This window comes from Chroicocephalus ridibundus, chromosome 1 (genome assembly GCF_963924245.1).
Source record: "Chroicocephalus ridibundus chromosome 1, bChrRid1.1, whole genome shotgun sequence".
Classification (NCBI taxonomy): Eukaryota; Metazoa; Chordata; class Aves; order Charadriiformes; family Laridae; genus Chroicocephalus; species Chroicocephalus ridibundus.
In genome coordinates, this window is record NC_086284.1 from 123,073,935 (window position 1) to 123,093,791 (window position 19,857).

At 46.7% G+C, this 19,857-nt stretch overlaps 1 protein-coding gene across 18 annotated transcripts in view; it reads right to left on the reverse strand.

Annotated features, from left to right (window-relative positions):
• BBX (BBX high mobility group box domain containing) overlaps positions 1 to 7,021 on the reverse strand; it is a 166,645-nt gene extending 159,624 nt beyond the window's left edge. For 3 of the 18 annotated variants that reach the window (XM_063349428.1, XM_063349420.1, XM_063349408.1), the window contains exons 1-2: positions 2,828 to 3,329; positions 2,294 to 2,366 (exon numbers count right to left, since the gene is read on the reverse strand). In XM_063349428.1, coding sequence (XP_063205498.1) covers positions 2,294 to 2,366; positions 2,828 to 3,303 — 549 coding nt within the window. In that variant the 5' untranslated portion in view covers positions 3,304 to 3,329. Of the gene's footprint in view, positions 1 to 2,293; positions 2,367 to 2,827; positions 3,331 to 3,925; positions 3,961 to 4,892; positions 4,910 to 5,187; positions 5,260 to 5,299; positions 5,319 to 6,145 lie in introns of those variants that run through there. The other 15 variants (XM_063349504.1, XM_063349515.1, XM_063349568.1 and 12 more) reach the window with 14 other exon arrangements.
• Between the last annotated feature and the right edge of the window lie 12,836 nt (positions 7,022 to 19,857).

Here is a 19,857-nt window from a genome sequence, read left to right on the forward strand (position 1 = left end):
TTCTGTGTTTACCTCAACACAGAAACCAGTTACATTTCTGCTGAACTATGTGTCTGCTTGAAATGGTTTCTCAGCTTGCTGTGTGAAGAGGAACAGCAGTAAGCAACAAACTTTTGAGACCGTGGGCCAATTTTTGAAACACTCACAGGGTCCTTTGCTAAGCAGCTCATCTCCTCTTAGCTTGTGACGCACCGACCCTGCACCCAGCACTTGTTAACCAAGACCAGAACCCAGGTGTCTCTCCTGTACCTCAAGACTGAATTACTAAACTCCATTCATAAATGGTTACTTTGCTGAGAAATGTATAATAAAAGAAATCTTCACTTTTACCAAAATAAAAGCTGCCCTAAAGTAATGGAAGTTTCTAGTCATGGACAAATCTAATGAAATCTCTATTCTCCCCTTAACTAGGCACACTATTATCTTTTTTTTAAGCTACTAGGAAATTTATTTCTCTGCTTTTTCTAAAGCTTCTATTATGCCTTTTTCCTCAAAAAGATATCCTACCCTTCTATTCTTTGCAATTTGTTCACAACAGTTCAACATCAGGTAATACCTACATTTAGCACCATGCACAACATTATGATCACTATTTCATTTCTAGGACCAAATTTCCATGCATCCAGAAGACTTCCTCACATAAAACTAAAACCAGACAACGACTGAAGGTACTACCTGAAGCAAGGTCCCTAAGCTATTCTTATTCAGTACCCTTTACTATTTCTCCAAATAAAGTAAAAGTCCTTGGCACTTACAGGACTCTTACCTGACTCTTACCTGAAGACACAGAAAGTTCAGAAATCAGTGCATTTGTATTCAGCTCTGAACAACAGTTTGAACTCTATCTGCCAGTTTTTTGAATTTCCCAATACATTTTTACTTTGTAAAAATTGTTGCACCAATTACTCTACACAGAACATGATGCTTGTCAGTAATGCTATAAAACTGAAAGCAATATTCTCCTATGTAACTAGTCTGTCATAAAGAATTTCAGTAATTTTACTTTGTGTTTGTGCTCCCAGACCAACACATACCAATCTCACTGCCCACAAAATCTGAAAAACTGAAATTTGGGTGTAATTCTACAGGAACTGGAGAACAGACAGAATCCTTCCTTTGAACCTTCTCCCCACAGTGGTTATCCCAGCTTTAACACTAGTTTTGTGGTCATAGTATCACACTGACACAGCTGCTCCCAGCAGCCCCCTTCAAGACAGCGTGTTTGGGACCATCATTTATTCTGTGTCTGCTATATGATGCCTGGAAAAGGTCAAGAGTATGTTATTAATCACTCACATTTATGAATACTACGCTTACCCCAAATACATGTCTTGTCTTGTTTTTAATTACATACACAATAGTACCATAAAAAAAAGAATACTACCACCCACTTCCCCATTTTGGGCCAAATGCAGTTCGGTGCCACCATGGGTGATTGTATGAGAAGCGCCCCAAGTGCCACTCATTTCATGCCATTTATGAATGTGACCCCCACAAATTTAGAACCTCTTCTTTAAACTACCACTTCTACTTCAGCTTAAAAGACATCAAACCCCTCAAAAGGTGTCAAAACTTTTCCCAGCATACAGATTAAAAAAAAAAACAAAACAAAACAGATTGTGTACCTGAAAACTTAGGAATACCAGTAAATTAGTCACTAAGATTCATCTTTCAAATTGATAGGTACCTGCATTAATCAATGCCAAAAGAAAGAACAGTAACACAGAAAGAGCATGGATGGAATTCTAATTAGCTCTCAGTTTATGTGTTAAAACTGAACCAACTCCTGTTGCAGTAGTGTTACAGTTCTGCTAAAACTTCTCACTGAATTCTTGACCTTCAGAGATTTCTAATTACCTATTCTGTTTACATTTTCATATTTTTCCTACCACTGAATTTTAAAAGGACTTTACATTCTCATTAAGTTCTTGACCTGTGTGCTGTACTTTGCATATTCTAATGTTACTTTGTTTTAAAACTTTTGCCCTAAGTCAACCAGCTGACTACCTTTACAAAACAAGGTTTAAGAAAAAAAAAAAAAAAAAAACAAGAAGAAAGAAAAGTGAGGAGAGATCTGAATATGCACAGCCTTTTAATTCTCAGGTTATTCAGACCCACCCCTACATACAAACTTTGTAATCTAGCAGTTGCCATGAGCACCCAGAGAAGACATGTTTTCTGAGGCGCTAAAACCTGAATAAGCATCTTCCACGTAAAAAGTGGCAGCACAGGGACCTCTATCTTATCAACAACAACTGAGTTCTTTATCCGTGTGTACAGTTTACATACTTACCCAGGAAGGCAAATGGAAATTACCGACAGACGAAGATGAAGCTGTCTCAAAGCCTTTGTCATGTGATAGTGACCTATAAAGTATCAAATAAAGGCACATCATCAGCACACCATGATTTTACAATATTGCAACTCACCACAACGCCAACAAGAGGAGAGATCCCAAAACTTGAAACTTGATTCCTCCTCACCCCCACCCCAGGTAAGTTGTCCCTAAAACAAGATGCCAGTCTCAGGAAATCGTAAGGAACAAACAAAAGAGGCACGGTGTCTTTAAAGGGCGTTAGGACTGGGCAAACGGAGCAAATCATTTGAGTGTGCATCAGCAGAGTGGGTTATTTTTCCTCTGTGTCTCTGGTACACACGAATGCATGTTTACACGCACACACAGACACATATACGTACACAGGGATGCATCACGTAATTATTTACATGCACACACAGAGAAACCCGCACGCATCACCAAAATAAAAAAGCAGAAAGTTGACCACCATCTGCAAGGAGGCATACATAACAATAACCCCCGGGAACTTACACAAGTGAGCGATCAATCCCCGCGCGTGGATAAACCAAACAACGCAAAATTAACAACAAGCCATAAGCCGCCAGGCTGCAGGTACGAGATCCACCCGGGGAGACAAGACAGACAGACAGAGGGACGGACGGAGGGGAGGCTGCAACGCTGTAACACAGTTTCAGGTAATGCCCGTTCGTTCCCCTTCCCGGCAGAGCCCAGCCCGGAGTCCTGCGACCGCCCAGCCGGCCCCTCCGCCACCGCAGCCCGCGGGGAGAGCGGCGAGACCCCCCGGCCGCCGCGGCGGATGGGGAAGGGGCGGAGGGGAAAGGGGGGGAAACGTCGTTCGCAGCCGCCGCCCACCCCCGCCCGTGCAAAGTGTAGGGCCACCGGAATCCGGGCTCCGGGGTGGGGTGGAAAGAAAAGGTATTAAATATGGAGAAAGACCGCCGTGACCCAGGGTTTTCCCGTCTCCCCCGCGCCCCCCCGGTCACCATCAAGTTTGCATCTTAGTTACAAAATGTCGATCTTGAAGGCTGACAAGACACAGGGAGGTGGGGGGGGGGGGAGAGAGAGAGAGAGAGTATGAGTGTGTGTGTGTGAGAGAGAGAGAGAGAAGAGAGAGTCCATCTTGCTTTGAGGGGGGAGGAGAGGAGCAATAATGCAGCGCATAAATCTCACCCTCCCGGGGGAAAAGTCTGCACAACACCTTTGGGGGCGGGCGGGCGAGCAGGGAAGGGGCGGCGGGGCGGGGAGGGGGCGCGGGGGGCTCCCCGGCCCTCCCAGCTGCCCTCCCAGGCGGGATCTGGCGAGGCAGGCTGGCAGCAAACACCTCCCTGCTGCTCCCCTCCTCCTCCCCGCGGGCCCGGGCGATGATCCCGCTGCTGCCGCCGCCGCTGCTGCCACCGGGGAGGAGGTGCCGCCGCCGCCGGGAGAACCACATGGAGACCGACACCCCGTCCCTGCCCCGGCGGCCGGACCGGGTCCCCTCCGCCGCCCCGCCGGGCTGCGGGACTTGGACGTGTCACCGGCAGGACGGGCAATGGTTTCGGCGCCCCAGGCCCGAGTGACCACCGACCGCCGGCCTGGCGGCGCCCCGGCCTCCCCGCACACACTCACCTCCGTAATAAAAAAGAAGAAAAAAAAAAAAAGAAAACTTTTAACCGCGGGCCTCCCCCGGAAAAAAAAAAAAAAAACACAAACCAAACAAAAAACAAAACACCAAAACCAACAAAAGTGGCGAATCCGCCCCGCACACGGTTAAAGCCCCGCGGCCCCCCGGCTCGGCTGGCGACGAGCGGGGGAGACCCGGGCACGGTCCTTCCCCGCCCCGGCGGGGAGGGAGAGAGGGAGGAGGCAGGCAGGCAGCAGGCAGGCAGCAGGCAGGGAGGGGGCGGGCAACCGCCTGCCGGTGCCTCTCGCCCCACCGCCGTACATGTCGCCTCGGCGGCTCTCGCATCGCTTCGTTTTACCTTCCTCATTCAGGGGCGGCGGGCTGCCACCGGTATTTCTAACGCAAACCTGCTGCCGTGCGGCGCCCGGGATTAACGCGATTGCCTCCCTTTCCCCTGCCTGCCTGCCTGCCTTCCTTCCCCGTCCTCCTCCTCCTCCTCCTAAACCTACACTGGATCGGCTCTCCTCACAGCCATGCAAGTTTCATACATTGCAAATAAACCCGAGAGGAGGAAGAGCGAAGCGGCTGGCGGAGGGGGGGGGAGGAGGAGGAGGAGGGCTGCTTTCTGTAATTTACCAGCGACCCGATCTCGCAGCAGCAAATAACAGCCGAGCACCCATCCGGCTCCCGGCGGCGGAGAGAGAACCCCCCCGAGGCGGCCGCCCCCTCCCCGGGGCGGCCCCCTCCAAGTTTTCTGTCATCGCGACCACCCAATGTCACAACTTACCTTCAGAAATAGGACTTCGCGCGGCCGAGGCCTGCCGCCGTCTCCCCCCCCCCCCCCGCCCCCGGCCCCCGCCCGCCTGCCTCCCTCCCTCCCTTTTTCCCTCTCCACCTTAAACTTATTGACACAACATAATCCCACATCCACGCGAAAAACCCCGGCAGGGCCGCCCGCCCCCGCACACTCACACCCCTCCTCCCCACGGCTGCCCACCGGGGCCGCCGCCGCCCCGGGTGCATCGCCGATGACTACCGGAAAACGCACAGCCCAACTCTCCGGCCGAGCCCGGCCGCTGTTGTTGTCGGGGTCGGCGCCGGGGTTTTTCCTCCCGCTTCCCTCCCCCCCCGCCACCATCCTCCCCAACCCGTGCAGCCACCGGATCGGCCCCCTCGCCCTCCATGGTTTTATATGCACCCCCCCCTTCTCCCGCCCCGTTCTCCCGGCGGCGGCGCCGAGCCCCCCCAGGCCGGCGGCAACCCATACCGATCGGCGCACTCTCCCCCCCGCGCCTCGCCTCGCCGCCCCTCGGGATGAAGTTTCGTTTCTGCCTGCCGCGATTTCCCTGTCAAAGTCGCCCCCCCCGGGAGGCACACACCGAGCGGCGGCCGATGGCTATCCCTCCTCCTCCTCGCCCTCCTTCCCCTTCCTCCCTCCGTCGCGGCCGCCGCTGCTCTTGCCTCTCTCTCTCTGTGGCGGCGAGAGGTGCCTGGTTTCAAACGCAGCCTGGCACTGGCTGGCCTACCCCCGCCGCCGCCTTCTTCGTTTTTTTTTTTTTTAATTATTTTTTTTTTTAAAACACACGGCGCTGTACTGCAATTCACCTCGCCCCCCAACCCCCTTCGGTAAAACACGCCCGCTCACCCCTGTCCTCCCGGCCGGGCAGCGGGCTGGCGGCACCAAACCCACCCGGTTCTCCCCTGCCCAAACTTTCAAACGAAGGCAGGGCTGCCAAGAGGGAGGAAAAGTGACGGGGAGCGGCGGCAGCCGCCGTGCAGGGCAGGGGAAGCTCCGCGTCTCCCTTCCCGTCCGCCGCCGAGGCGGAGGGGGCCCGGGGGCTGCTGCCCCGCCGCTGAGGGGAAAGTGTGGGGCGAGGGCACCCCCTCTCCCCTGCCCGCCGCTGCCCGTCTCCGCCCGCCTCCCTGCCCTCCGCCGAGGGGCGGCGAGCGCCGCGCACTCACCTCGGCGGGCCGGGCGGGTAGGGCGCCGCTGGGCCGGAGCGAGGCGCGGCGCGGCGCGGAGCCCCTCCGCCTCGGCGCCCGCGGAACGCGGCTCCACACAGAGCCATGCAACCCCGGGCAGCGCCACAACACTCCCCGCGATATAAGGCGGCCCGCCATTGGCCGGTGCGTTGAGGGACGTGTTGGCCAGCCACTCAGCGGCGCCGTTACACCCGCGGCCCGCCGGGGAGCCGCTGGCGCACACACTCCCCGCACACACTCACACAAAGATCGTCGCGCTGCTCCTCGCTGGGCTGGAGGGGCTGGTGGCGGCGGGTGGCGGAGCGGGGCAGGTAGCGGGGGGCCGCCGGCGCCGAGGGGAGCCGCGGAGCCGTGCCGGCCACAGCGCCGGCAGCCGCTGTCCATTGGCCGCCCGGGCTGGGCTGCGAGAGTAAACTACGCCTGCCCCGGGCAGCGCCGCGGGGTAACGGTGGCGGCGGGGTGCGGGCGGCGGGCACGGCACGGCCCGGCCCGGCCCCGGCCGGTCCCCGGCCGACCCTCCGCGCTGCCCCCCGCTAACTTACTCTGCCGAGTTGGGCGGCTTTCATTCAGAGGCCGAAACGCCAGCGAGCGGAGAAGTTGAGGGAGGCGGCAGCGCATCGGGGAGTAAACACGGGAAGCCAAGCCCCGGGGCGGGCGGGGGGGGCCCAGGCCGGCGGTCGCCCCCTGATCCGGGCCCGGAGGGTTTCGGGCAGCGGCGCCGCAGGGGGATGCGGCTGAGCCCCGGCGGTGCCCCGCCGCCCTGCTAATAATCCTGGCCCAAAGGTGGCGGAGAGGCCCTGGGCGGCCCAGCATCGACAGCGGAGCCGTCTTCACATCGCTCTCCACGGGGGCTGCGGGCACTCGCTGGGCGCAAGTAGAAGTGTCAGGTTGGCGTCCTTGCCAGGCTCCGGTGTCCTGCCCGGCTGTCCGCTCTGCACCTCACGTCGGTTACCGGCCGCCGGGGTGTGAAGTTCATCTGGGATATTTGTGTGATTCGCAGGCTGGTGGGGACAAAGCGACAGCGTGAGGCCAGCGGCTTTTGGGTGGCTGCGTGGCGATTGTGCTGACGGGTGTCGGAAAAGCCCCGTGGAAACATAGTCTAACTTTCTTTGGAAAAGCTCCTTTCTCCTGCGGGAATCAAACGTGACATGAAAGCATACTGTGTACACTGACCCGACGTATTAGTGTTCACAAGGATTTGAACATAACACGAGAACTTCATGTATTTTAGGAGTAGAACACATGGTATTTATTCTTACACATGGTATTTATTCTTATTAATTTTTGTGCGGCATTGTCTCCAGGTGGGACTTCCAGTCAGCAGTTGGCATATTTAAAAAAAAACACAATAAAATATCAGAAACAATATTAGTAATAATAACAACGGAAACCGAAGTGCACTTGTTTTTTTTCAGTAAAAAAGCAACGTTTGTGCTTCACAATGGCTTTACATAGCCACCACTCCAAGGGTGTTGCAGAGTTTTTTCCGTACGTTCTCTGTCCTGAGCTGTTTTCCATTGTGGTGTAGTTGATTTCAGCATCTTCCCATTGCTTCCCTACTCTTCTTTCATTCCCCTCTCCCCCCATTTTTCTTTACGGCACAATTATGTTAAATAACTGTGAAATAATATTTCTTATGTTTGAATAAAATGGGGTGAAGTACAAGCTGATTTTAGAAAATTAAATTGCATCCATGTTTCTGAGAAGTCATTTTAAATCAGCCCACACATTTTAATGCATTAATTAATTAATTAAAGCATTCTACCTCATTTTTTTCACTTCCAGTGCTAAGAAAGCAGAGCCGACCATCCACCCGCTGGGAGTCAGGTGCACGTCAGGTGTCACAGGTCGGGACACTGGCAAGTGAAGGCACACAAATGTTATTAGTCACATTTGAAAAGGTTGGCCTAATTTTTAGGCAGAGCTTCCTTCTATCGTTTGTAGATTGTCAAGTGCTTTGCAATTGTAGGTAAGCAGCATCTTTTCAGTATGCATAAGCAGTTGCCAGTAAGAGGCCTAAGCCAGACAGTTAAAACTTACATGGTATAGTTTCTTACTTCTCAGTATTAGTGCCTTGTTTCTTGGATTCTTTTACCCATATTAAAGATAGTACATCATGGAGCCTCTTGTACCTCTTCATTGCTAAAATCCTGCCAACATAGGTAATTACTAAGCAATATAAGCGATGTAGATGCTTGCTAGTATACATGAAGTTCATTTTAAAGGATGCTCCGTTTTGTTGTTAACAGGACTGTCTGTTACACTTGATGCCTTTACTGGCCGTTTCAGAAAAGAGGTCAATAGGGACACCTTGCATGCAATGTGGTTGTTTACAGCTATACAAAGTGGATATGCAGTACTACTAATTAGAACAATCGTGTTTTGTGTCCACTTTGTACAGTTACAAATGGCTTCATGAGTTGCAAGGCAGCCACCTATTAGACCTACAGAAGCAGAAGTATTTTGTCAGCCTTTAAGAGAGATGAGTTAAGCTAAGGTACACTGATATGGTCAGAAAATAAAATGCTTGAGTTTCCGCTGCCTTTGATTTATTGTGTCCATAGTGAAAGAGAGGACTGTATTTTCTTGGGCTCTCAGTCCAGGACCTTCTGCAAACACTGAGGTCGTGATGGGGAGAGGGAGAGGATAGTAAATATTTCTGGGTTTCCATTTCTCTATATACTATTTTAAGCAAATTAATCTCTTTGCATGCCCACTTGGAGATATTTCTGGCTTTAGTCAGTCACTGTTATCGAGAGTTATAAGGTGCTAGCCAGAGTCTGTGAGGAATTTTTCGAGGGACAGTGAGTGCTGAAATTTTTAAAATTGCGTGTTGCTTATTAATCGTTTTAAAACTCCGCACAAGTTGCATTTCCAGATTTTTCTGCAGAAACTTGTATCGTCACATGGCACTTTTCTCTCACTTCTGTGTAACTGGTATTAGTTTTTAAAAGAATGATGCCCCGAGCCTACCTTGTGGACTGCTCACAGGTACTCCTGCGTACAGCCAGCACTCCGCTAGAGTTGATGCAGTTCAGCACAAATCAAGCAGTTTGCTCAGATGCCAGCACAACAGAAGTTGGGGCTTCGAAGTTTCACATGTGTTTGAGTTCATCTGGGTTTGCCTGTTTTGCGCTCAAGTGACGGTGGAGTATCTTCCTCCTGACCGCGTGTCCCTTCTTAATTAAATCCGTGGCACAACATAAAAGACATAAGTAGACATGTGTCTATGCTCCGTCAAAAGGGAAAAAAATATTTCCCTTCACTTTGTTCTTTTTTAATAGTAACAGGAAAAATGATAGCCTTGATATAAATAATAGTAATCAGGATTTGTTCTGTTCCCTTCCTTTGGGGCCTGCTGTGGAGCTCAGTTACATCAGGGGGTCCTGAGTTTGGTCCTTGATTACCGTTTTCTCTCCTCCTCCTGACCATGGCAGGAGCTACCTGCTGCCTGCAGAACTGAGCTGACCGCTGGTAGCTCTTCTGGGCTGAGATAGACGCGTGCTTCCATGGCCGTTTCAAATGTATTCAGATAATAAAAAGGAAGCTTGGACTAGCCAGCTGCAGTCTGAGCCTGCAGGCCCTGGATCCCTTTGAGCTGCTACCATGGCTGACTACAAGTGACGGTTGTCATGTGAGCAGGGGAGGAAGGCCATAAGGCAACTCGGGGAGCATATGCTTTATCTGCGTTAAGCTTTGCACGCAGCCTGGGGAGAAGCGTGGGGAAGAAAGGGTGAGGCAGATGCAGCCTTATGGGGGCTGTCCCACCTCTGTTGCTTTTTTTCCCCATGGCTTGTGCCCACCCACAGTCCATGGAATAGCGTGGCATCCTCCAGGTTAAAAAACACTGGAGCAGGACAATGCATTAGTGGGCCTATTTTCCTCCCCAATGCACTTGTATAACATGGTAACATTAATAGCAATTTATGTGCAAGCACTGAAGGGAGGAGGCATTTTATCTGAACTAAAGCTGCAGAATATCCACTTTAGAGTGGGAACAGAACTACAGGATCAGTGCAGGACAGCCATTCTTCAAGAACCACACTTTTAGGAAGTTATTGTTCCCAACTCAGCCCCTTTTAGGAACACTTTCAGTTTCTTGAGAACTCAACAGAAGTTTGTAGAAGTCAAAGGAAGGGCTAACTTGCTCGGTTGGTTTCTCTGCGGGAAACTGACTATTTCTTTGCTCCTATTCCTTGCTCCTATTATTTCACAACATTAAATAGTCAGGATAATTTCTTCTTCATAATTTTGAGATGCTGCTTTTGAACGTTCTCTTTCCATATGTGTGCATCTACTTCCCACTGACTCCTATTAACTCCTTTTCTTATTTTTTTATGCCTCTTTTTGTTAGTGGAACATTGACAACTCTGATTAGAGCCCTCTGATAGAGCCACCCACTAAGAGCGTTAGATCCTACAAGCAACCTCTGGCCTAAGCTGCTAGCAGTTTCATTTGACAAATTAGACAAGGGAGTAGGAAGGGGAAGAGACAGGTGAATTGACTTGCCACTAGTCTCACAGTATGGAAGCAGCAAAGTCAGGAATCAAATCTGGGCTTCTAACTTGCAGTGTGTTGCTCCATACATTTCTTTCACTGTTGCGCTGAGATTTCTCTTTTATAGCGCCTTCCTTTTTCCGAGAAATATTACTACACCTTGAGGAGCTTTTTAACCATTTTTTCCTGTTTCAGAAGAATTGAGTAATAGGTTAGCTGGAGCATCCAGACCCATTTGAGTCTATCACCTCTGTAAAAACTGCTTCTGATTCTGCAAGACATTTAAGTATATGTTAAACTAATAGATATTAACTACTTAACATATTAGCCTATGTGAAATAAGCAATGTCTGTCATAATGAAGCAATTGCCTGCTAAGCTCTAAACTCAGTAGATTTTCCTTGTCCTTATACAAGTATGCTGCATTACAAAAAATACGTAAATCAGATCCGACCTGCTCTCCTGAGGTTTTGGAGCCCATTGAGTTATTATAGTGCAAGCAAATATTTTTCCATAGCCAGCGACACACAAGAGAGCAGTGGGTCTACCGTTCACATCCAATAACTTGGGATTCCTTCAAACTTACTGACAAAATCCCCATTAAAAGCTGGGCCAAAGGAGAGCAGCTTTCCTGCAACCCCACACTGAAGATTTTTACAGTTGCTGCTTTAACTCTCATGTAAACTGCAATAATATTTAACTGCTTTAAGCATAAAATGTAATTGGAACTCATTTTTCAATTTTAGATTGTTTGCCCCTTATTACAGTTCAGTGCTATCAAGTAGTTCCCTCCTCCACCCAAGGGCCTCTTTTTCCTATCTCTGTTTCTGGTATTATTCAAACATTTATTTGTTTATTTGCTCGTTCTGCCTTTTCTATAAATGTTCACGGTGCTTTAAAGAAACTACAACTCTGTTGCAGTGTCCTCCTCCAACCTCCAACATAGCACCAGAGACTTCAGAGCTACCTCACAAATATATATTTACTTCTGCCTAGAGGAGCAAGGACAATCAAGGGGTAAAAAGTTTTTAGCCTGCTAAGTCCACTGCTTAACTGAAGAGGATGTCATTGAGTCTGCGCTTGACAAGTGGCAAGTCCCTGCAGCGACTCAAGTGAAAGAGCAGCACCCATTAGGTCTGAGCATGAATTCTTACAGCTTGGTGAGCTTCCCAGATGCATATCTTACTGCCCCACTTGCCATGCCTGTAGTTACGTCCATTTTGAGACCGCAGCACACATCTTTGGCCACACAGTGCTGCTACCATTTGTAAAGTAAACAAAGCAAGTGACCATTTAACCCTAAATAACAAGAGCATGCATTAGTCACTGAACTACTCAAAGACATGGTATTTGACTCTTTAACTTGTTATATCTAGGGAAATACAGAGCACTGCAGATTTAATATTAGTGGTCTTGTTCGTCTCTGCAAGGGAGAGGCTTCAAAGAGGCAGAGGTCATAATTTTATTCCTTCAGGTGGTGGTCATGTGGGGACACAGTGAAGGAGTCCTGGCTTACCTCCTGGCAAAAAGAGAAGCATCCAATCCAGTGGAGCCGAGAGACAGGGGACCGCATCTAGCTTTTCCTTTTTGAGGAATTGCTTTTGGAATCACAATTACCAGCTTTGAGGAATGATGTAGGGTGGGGAACAAAACTAGACGGATCTTGAGGCCTTCCAGAAGGAAAAAAAAAAAAAGAAGAGAAGAGAAAAAGAAAACAATTCTTGTCTTGGACTAGTGCAGCCTACTATAAATATTCCTGCAGGAGCAAGGCTGTGCGCTGCTTCAGTGCATCCAGGTGAAAGGCCTCACGAGAGGAAATTAAATCGGAACATTGCATTGTTTCTGTCTCACTGGGTTAAAATGGAGAAGAAAGTGAAATTTAAGAAGGGCATTTTCTCCTGCTCCTCCCTGCTCCAACATGAGAATCATTGGCAGGCCAACCTGTAAGAACTAGCCTTTTTAAAAATATATAGTGTGCTTTCCTCCATGCCTTCTTAATGTGGCTTTTCCCTGAAGTCGGCAGGTTCTCATAGCTTTCCCCAGTGCCAGTGTTGTAGCAAGGAAGATGTTTAGCTCTATGAAGTAAGCAAATTCCACACTGGAGTCTATCGGCCAACCCTGCTTGGTTTAGCCCTCAAACACCCATGGTGGGTGTGTATTTCCCTTATTCTGACAGTCTGCAGCTCCAGTTGAAGCATTTATTTGTGTTGAGAACTCTGCATCGCTAAAAGTTACAGCCGTTTCTGGTTGTAATGCTCTGTCTCTCCTTGTAATTTTATAGAAGGTAAGTGGTGGAGCTGATCCATATTTTAAGTTTTATCAGCAAAACATCAGTTTGATAATACTGGGCCATTTTTTTCAAATGATGGTTTTTGTGAATTGCTGGTTTGGGTAATTATGTTTATGTATGTGGAGGGAAGGGCAGGTATAAGTACCTGTATTTGCATGCAAAAGTTTAAATTTTCAAATGCTTTCTAAATTAAACATTTCCATGTTTCAATTAAAAAAATTCTTAAAAATGATCAAACCTGAAACATAGCATTGTTAGTGGAGTTTCCTGACCTTCAATGTCAATTTGCTTCAACATAATTTTTTGAAAAATAATCAGTCCAGGTTAACACAAGTGATCTGTTGTCCCAGGCTTTTTTTTGGAACTTCCAACAATTTGAAAAATCGGTGGTTTGCGTAGCCCTGTCTGGATTTTTTTCAAATGGAAGTTGTGGAAGGCATGCAGAGATCTGCGGTGAGATTTATGGTCTGTGATGAACTGTGTGTTCATACAGAAACTTTAAGTCTGTGACTCTGTTGAAGTCCTACTGAGAAGAACTTAACTTGTGCATGCTCAGCAGCGTGCAGATTAAGTTAATAATTATTTCCCCTTCATTCTTAAATTTCCAGCCTGACTTGTTGCTTCCACTCCACTTTTCCTGCCCATATAAAAACCTTATTTTAAAAAGTACCAGAGCGCCTTACATCCAAACTTAGGTCTCAGTCAAAGGGAGGTTTATGTACTCATCTGTTGACTTTCGAGGGAGCTGTTTGTGCACATAAGGTTAAGCTTGCGCATGATCTTGGTTCTTCCAAGACGGCCTGCCTAGAAACGAGTGACAGTGGCTTCAAAGGTCTGTCGCTTCTGTCTTCCTTGTGAAGCTGGAGCTTTGTGTTGGGATGCATTTCCTGCTCCAAAACTTAACAGTCAGTAAAGTGAAATCCTGACAGTGTGAAACGCAGTGATGGGGCTCTCGTTGGCTACGGTGGGATACTCTTTTGCTGTCAACAGCTTAGAAGTACTTGTCAGGATCTCTTGTATTTCAATACAGGTGGCAATAGCTAGACTCAAGACCTGGTCTGAGATTTCTCAGTCAACCATTGCTGCACCCCAGATTTTTGTTACAGGAAAGAATTGAGGGAATTCATTGGTATAACCACATTTGCTGGTATAGCTTTTATTATTATTATTTTTATTTCCTTATTTTTTCATTGTGCTTCTGAATGGGTATGCGAAGTACCAAAAGCTGAACCAAAATTGCCCCTCGGTGGCACATCTGTGTCAAAGCCGATCTCCATATACTTCAGTAACAAGAAAATACTCCCAGTATTCGTGCTTTTGGGGTAAAAAGCCGTTTTTATGTGAGGATGAAAAGTTGTGTGGGATGTTTGCTAATGGGGGCGGAGCTCATGTTTTCCCGGGAACAAAGCCATCACATCCGTGCTGATGGAAAACTCATTACAAGGCCGGGTAATGGCACTGGCCGCCAAGCAGGGTGGCGTGTGGAGGTTCACCCATCAGCGTATCAGCTCAGGAGCAGGTAAAGCCACCTCACTCACCCAGCTCCTCTTCTCTGCCTGCTGCTGCACGAGAGGCCCGTTGCTTTAAATACAGGTGTCAAAAGCAGATGAGTAAGCAGGCAAATTAACCTTAGCCCTCACCCTCCAAGTGTATGAAGACAGCAGAACGTGGCCCTAAGGATTTTGTAGAAAATCTGGCAGATGCCATGGTGGAGCAGGGGTTTGGCTAAGCACCTCAAGCAGCTGAAGCAACAGGTAACAGTAATATCTCTGCATACTAACAGTAACAACAGTGTGTACGTATATATGTACTGGGCTTTCTACAGAAATTTCCTGACACAGAGCTCTCGTAGCAGCCTTGCAAAGGGATTCAGCATTAGCTTTAGTGAGCTATGAAGGAACCTAAAGGTCTCAACAAGCCCTTGCAGGCTTGAGTCACTGAAAAGGCAGAGAGGAGTGTGAGGTTTTACGTAAGCTACCTTCTGGTTCAATAGCAACTAAGGTTCAGGACCAGAGTCCAGTCCTGTATCCATTCTTTTACCTATTGTGCTTACATGTAGATTACTGTACTGCCTCTGAACTGTAGGTGTTGTATGTTCACCTCATTTCCAAATGGCAAGAAAGTAAGCATTATTATATCTGTTTTACAGGTAGAAAACTGAAGCACAAAGAGTAACAATGGCTCTTTCCAAGCTACAATGGAAAATGGTGGCCAAACAGGAGATGAAACTGAGTTTTCTCCAGCCTTAAGTTATAGACAAACAGCCAGAACCATCCCTGTGCCTATGGGCACCCTGCGAACCACCTCAGGGATCTCCCAAAGCCAGTCATCATGACTGGGGTTTTTTTTAGTGTTCATGTGGCTTTCAATTTTCTGTCCTCACCGTTGTCATATACCTGAATCTGTGCTCAAACTGGCATTCAGTCCCGTATGTTCACACTCATGGTTTGGTCCTGCACCAGTGCAACTCCTCAGTTAGCTGGAAACAGTTGAAAACAATTTTTTTAACGTGTACTTTTAAGGAGCACTATGCATGCATTATTTCATAATAATCATGAAATAAGATGCTGACTTATCAAAAAAAAGTGAAGTCTCTCCCTGGCTGCCCTCACAATGCTGTGTGAACCCATGCTAAAAAGAGTCCTGTACCAAACCCTGTTGAAGTTATTGGAAAGCATCACATTTGTGTCAATCAGCGCAGGGTGGTTCTCAAACCTCTGCTGTTTTGATGAGGTTGGTATAATTCAGAGCTTGGCATTTTCGCATCCACACATGCAGGTGTAACAGGCATGCGTGGATGAGTGGAGCAGAAGCTGTGACCATGCACCCTCTTCTGTTTCCTTTCCTTACCACATAGAGTGTTAACTGATGTGGGAAGTGTTACTTCCTTAAGGACAAATCCTCCTAGTCTTTCACATTATAGTTGACAGGAACCTCTTCACCTTCCAATTTCAAATGAATACATTTTATTAGGAATTTTTCATACTTCTCGTGCAACATATACCAAGCAGAACATTTATCTTCATTGAATTGTTTGCGTTTACTACCAAAATAAATTAAAAAAAAAAAAAGTTTAAGTGGAAATTACATTTCCCCGTGGACATTCTCATAAAAACAAGCAAGCAAGCAAACAAACAACAAAACCAAACAAATAAAACCCAACCAGTTTCCTGGCAAGAGAAAAACTGTATGGGTGAAAACATCAGCTTGCTTGATTCCACATGCAGCTCTCCTTTTCAGGGAATGGAAATGCTTCATTGTGGAGGCCTCTAACCACATACAGGCAGAACCTGATTATGTGAGGCTAGATTGTGGAGCTGTAATACCTGTTGGCAAGATTTTCTCAGCAGGTACAATGACCTAAGTAAATGCCCACCAACACGAATAAGATCTCCCCAGTTCCACCTCCCTGTTAATATACTTATAGAATGAATACTGGACTGAGCTTCTTTATACACACAAGTTTATAAGCAGAACCAGCCAAATACATGGAGACGGAGTAAGCATGCAAGCCTGAATACAGGTTATTGCCAGGGATAAATTCGCTTACACAAAATGCACGTTCACCCAGTGTGTTTGTGAGGTTCATCCCATGCACATGGGGATGAACATGCCCAAAAGACAGCAGTTTTTCCTAAATTAGTGCCTTTCAGTATGGGAAACAGCATGGGTAATACAGTGTATATCCCTTATGGATTTGAACATTTAATTGGCGAGCCCATTTCTAGAATGTTTTATCCTGTTTCTGAAATGGGGCAGTGAAAACCAATTAAAGACACCATTAAGATATGGTGTACACAAACGTGAAATGTGGACTGAAACTATTGGATATCAATTGTGATTGGAAAAAGATTGCTGGGAGCTAGGACAAGAATCACTTTAGCTATCCACTAGTTCAGTAAGTCGAGATGTTTTACAATAATGAATTCTCTGAGTGAAGTATTGCCAATCCAAATGAACTACCCGCAATGGCATCAAAATGGTGCTAGATGGAAGAGCATAGTTTCACAGGTGCCTGGTGGAGCCGCTTTGAACGTCAGTGCCTCTAAATCATTCAACAGTCAGACACAGTGTGTGTCTGGGAGGCTATGAACTTGCATGGCTCTTGCTAGCAGAATGGTTAGAGAATAATCATTTCTCCTTCAACGTTCAGGTTGGGTCTAATCTGTCCGTAGTACTATAGGAAGGTATCTTCTAGGAAAATGAGAACGCAAGGATGACACCATACACTGAACCTCTGTTATTGAAGTAGGTGGTTCTACGCTAGGGATCTTTTGTAGTTCTTCTTTTGTCAGTGTTGCCTCTGTATTAACTCGGTTTGATTTCTGATCATAAACTTTGCCCTACAAGGCAAAAACTGTTGCCGACTGTTTCTCTGTTGTGTTTTCTATTGAGTCGTTCCATCACTGTAGGAAAGGCTGGAACACCCCTTGTCCTCCAAGGGGCATTAGAGTAGGAATATGGGGCACAGTTTCTTTAATGTATTTTCTTTAATGTTTTTTCTCCACCACCTTCATTTCTCTTTCTATCTTTTCTCTGTGTTGGTTTATAACTCTGCTTGCACTTGGATGGGTGTCACCCCCATTGTTTTTCCTGCTAGATTGTTTTATTGCTTTTCTTATTTCAGAATCTCTCCTTATGCTGAAGACAACCTCAGTAGCACTTTTAATCAAGGAAAAAATGAGTTCGTTCACATCTATGTTCCTTCTTTATGGTTTAGGGCCTGTAATAGATACAGAATCTTTCCCCAAAAGTAGTTTTTATGTAATCGGCTGTAGTGGTTTAATGAAAGGGCCCAAATACTTTTGGGCATTTTCCTGCTATCATGAATAATGCACTTTCTCCAAAGGTATTATTTAATTTTTGCTAATCTGTGACACCAAGAAAATTGTCGGTTGCTACCTTCCCATTCAGCATCTTCCCAATAAAAGACCCAGGTGGTGAAATCTTGATGCTGTTTTTGTTAGAGTACCAACCGTTATTTAAAATATTGTTTTGATCTCTTCTATTCTCCAGCTTTCTTCAGAGCTTTTCCAGGGACACTGAAGTAAGTCCAGGGTGTGATTTTGTCAGGTTGCCATTCCCACACTGAGGTCTGTAGGGGTAGCCTGCTTTCTCATGGCAGTAACCAGTGCATATGTTGCTGCTGGAACACGTTGCTTTATGCTGCAAAACTTCTGTGTTCTTGGAGGCATTTTCTGGATTGCTAGCTAGTTGGTTTTCACTCTGAACAGGCGTGTGTGTATGTGAATGTGTGAATTGAAGAGGGGAATAATATCCTACAAAATTCAAAGTTTTCAGTATGGCGTTTGTCCTGCTCCACTTTGTGACTCCTTTATGTATGATGAAGTAATATTTTATCATAATAGTAAGATGAAGGTCAAATTCTTCAGGTGAATTAACTCCAAGAAGCCCTCATTTTCTCACTATCCCTGGATGCAGAGACAATACAACAAGGATGCTAGTACAGACTGTTTCAGCATTTACCCTTTCCCAGCACATGCTGCTTGATAATAGCATCCTGCTGATCTTTGTCCTGCGTATTAAGCTCTCTGAAAGGCTGTTAGGAAACAGTTGTGGTGCTGGGGACTGATGAAGCCATAGGATGCAGCTGTGTCTTCGTTTCAACCAGAGATTTTATGAAAGTATCAAAGGGTTATTTCTTATCTCTGACTAAATCCAAGGTTCTATTCCCCAGCACCATCAAACTAACACCTTTCTTTAGTATAATGCATACATGCCTTTACAAATATTTTAAAAACAGTCATCCATCATGTGTCGTAACAGAAAACTAACCATTAAGAAGCAGACTTCCTTGCTTATCCTCCAAGGGTGGAATTCAATTATGCAGAGGAACAAAACAAGGTTTATGTAGCATCCAAGTCCCTCATAGTCCTATTTGCGCTGACTCTTTACACACGGGTAAAGTCTACCACAAAGAAACAATTTCTGGGTGATGTCTGAGTGCCACAATCAATTACGTTTTGTCTGCAGGACCCCTGTCAGTATTGTGTGTGGAAGATGGAAGAGATGCCAAGTGGAGTTTTATGCCCAGTGGGCCTGGCTCGTGCCCAGCTGAAGTCAGTGGAACTTTTGCCACTCCTTCCAAAATCAACAGGATGGCTCCTCCACTCACTCCCTATTTCTCTTGCTAAACCACAGTTTTCTGATATTTTCAGCCTCTCGTGCTCATCAGCTTGGAATCCACACAAGGTTGGGTTTCATAACAAAAGGCAGCCCTGATTCTTTCAAATTTGAGTAGACAGAAGAGAGCAAGGTGAGTCATTTTTTTTCCTTGCTAATCTTGATGGGATGCTGCAGGTTTGCCAAAGATTACTTGAGTTTTCCCTGACTAAGGTGCGAGTGAAGACTGCAGCAGTTTGAATCAAACTGGGGTGTTGTTTTTATAGGTTTTCTTCCTAATTCACTAGAAAGGACAAAATGCATGTGCAGTATTATCCTAGTGCCACTCCTTCAGCTGTTCGCATTTTAGCAATGAGCGTCACCTACTTAAAAATACTTTGTATTATCCTCAATAAACGATCTCTCTTAGTCCAAAGCAATCTGTTGTTTCAGAAAGGTTCCCGTCTCCTCATAGAGAGCTTACAGCACCTTGCAGGCCTGACACAGAGCCTTTGAAGTAAATGGAAAGTCTCTTAATGAACTCAAGGGTTTAGATAGCGAGCCCTGTGGACTGCACAAGGCAGGTAACACTGTCAAAAGCACCTAATAACTACTGACAGCCAGTGGGTCTTAGTCGCCAAATCACTTGATGACTCTGAAAATATTTATCCCAGGGCTGGCTATACATTCTCAGCAGTACAGAGCACATGAATGGTACTCAATGAATAATATAAAAATTCTTCTAAGTACAAAAATCTCTCTGTTCAGGAAAATGATAATTTTATGCTTTGCTATTTCTTTTGTGTCAATCTCTTTGTAAGCATCCCTTTGGCTATAGTATTTTCTTAAAGTACGAATATGTACTATGTGTCAAAATAAAATATTTATTGAATACATTTACTTTGTGTCTGTTGACTTATGAGTGATTCTAAAGTGCTTCTTTGCTGCACCTGTTGGGGCCATTTTACATTCTCTCTTGGCTGGAGATGGTGAAAACTTGATGCCTCACAGTTCTGCAAAAAGAAATTGTTGAAGACAATTTGAA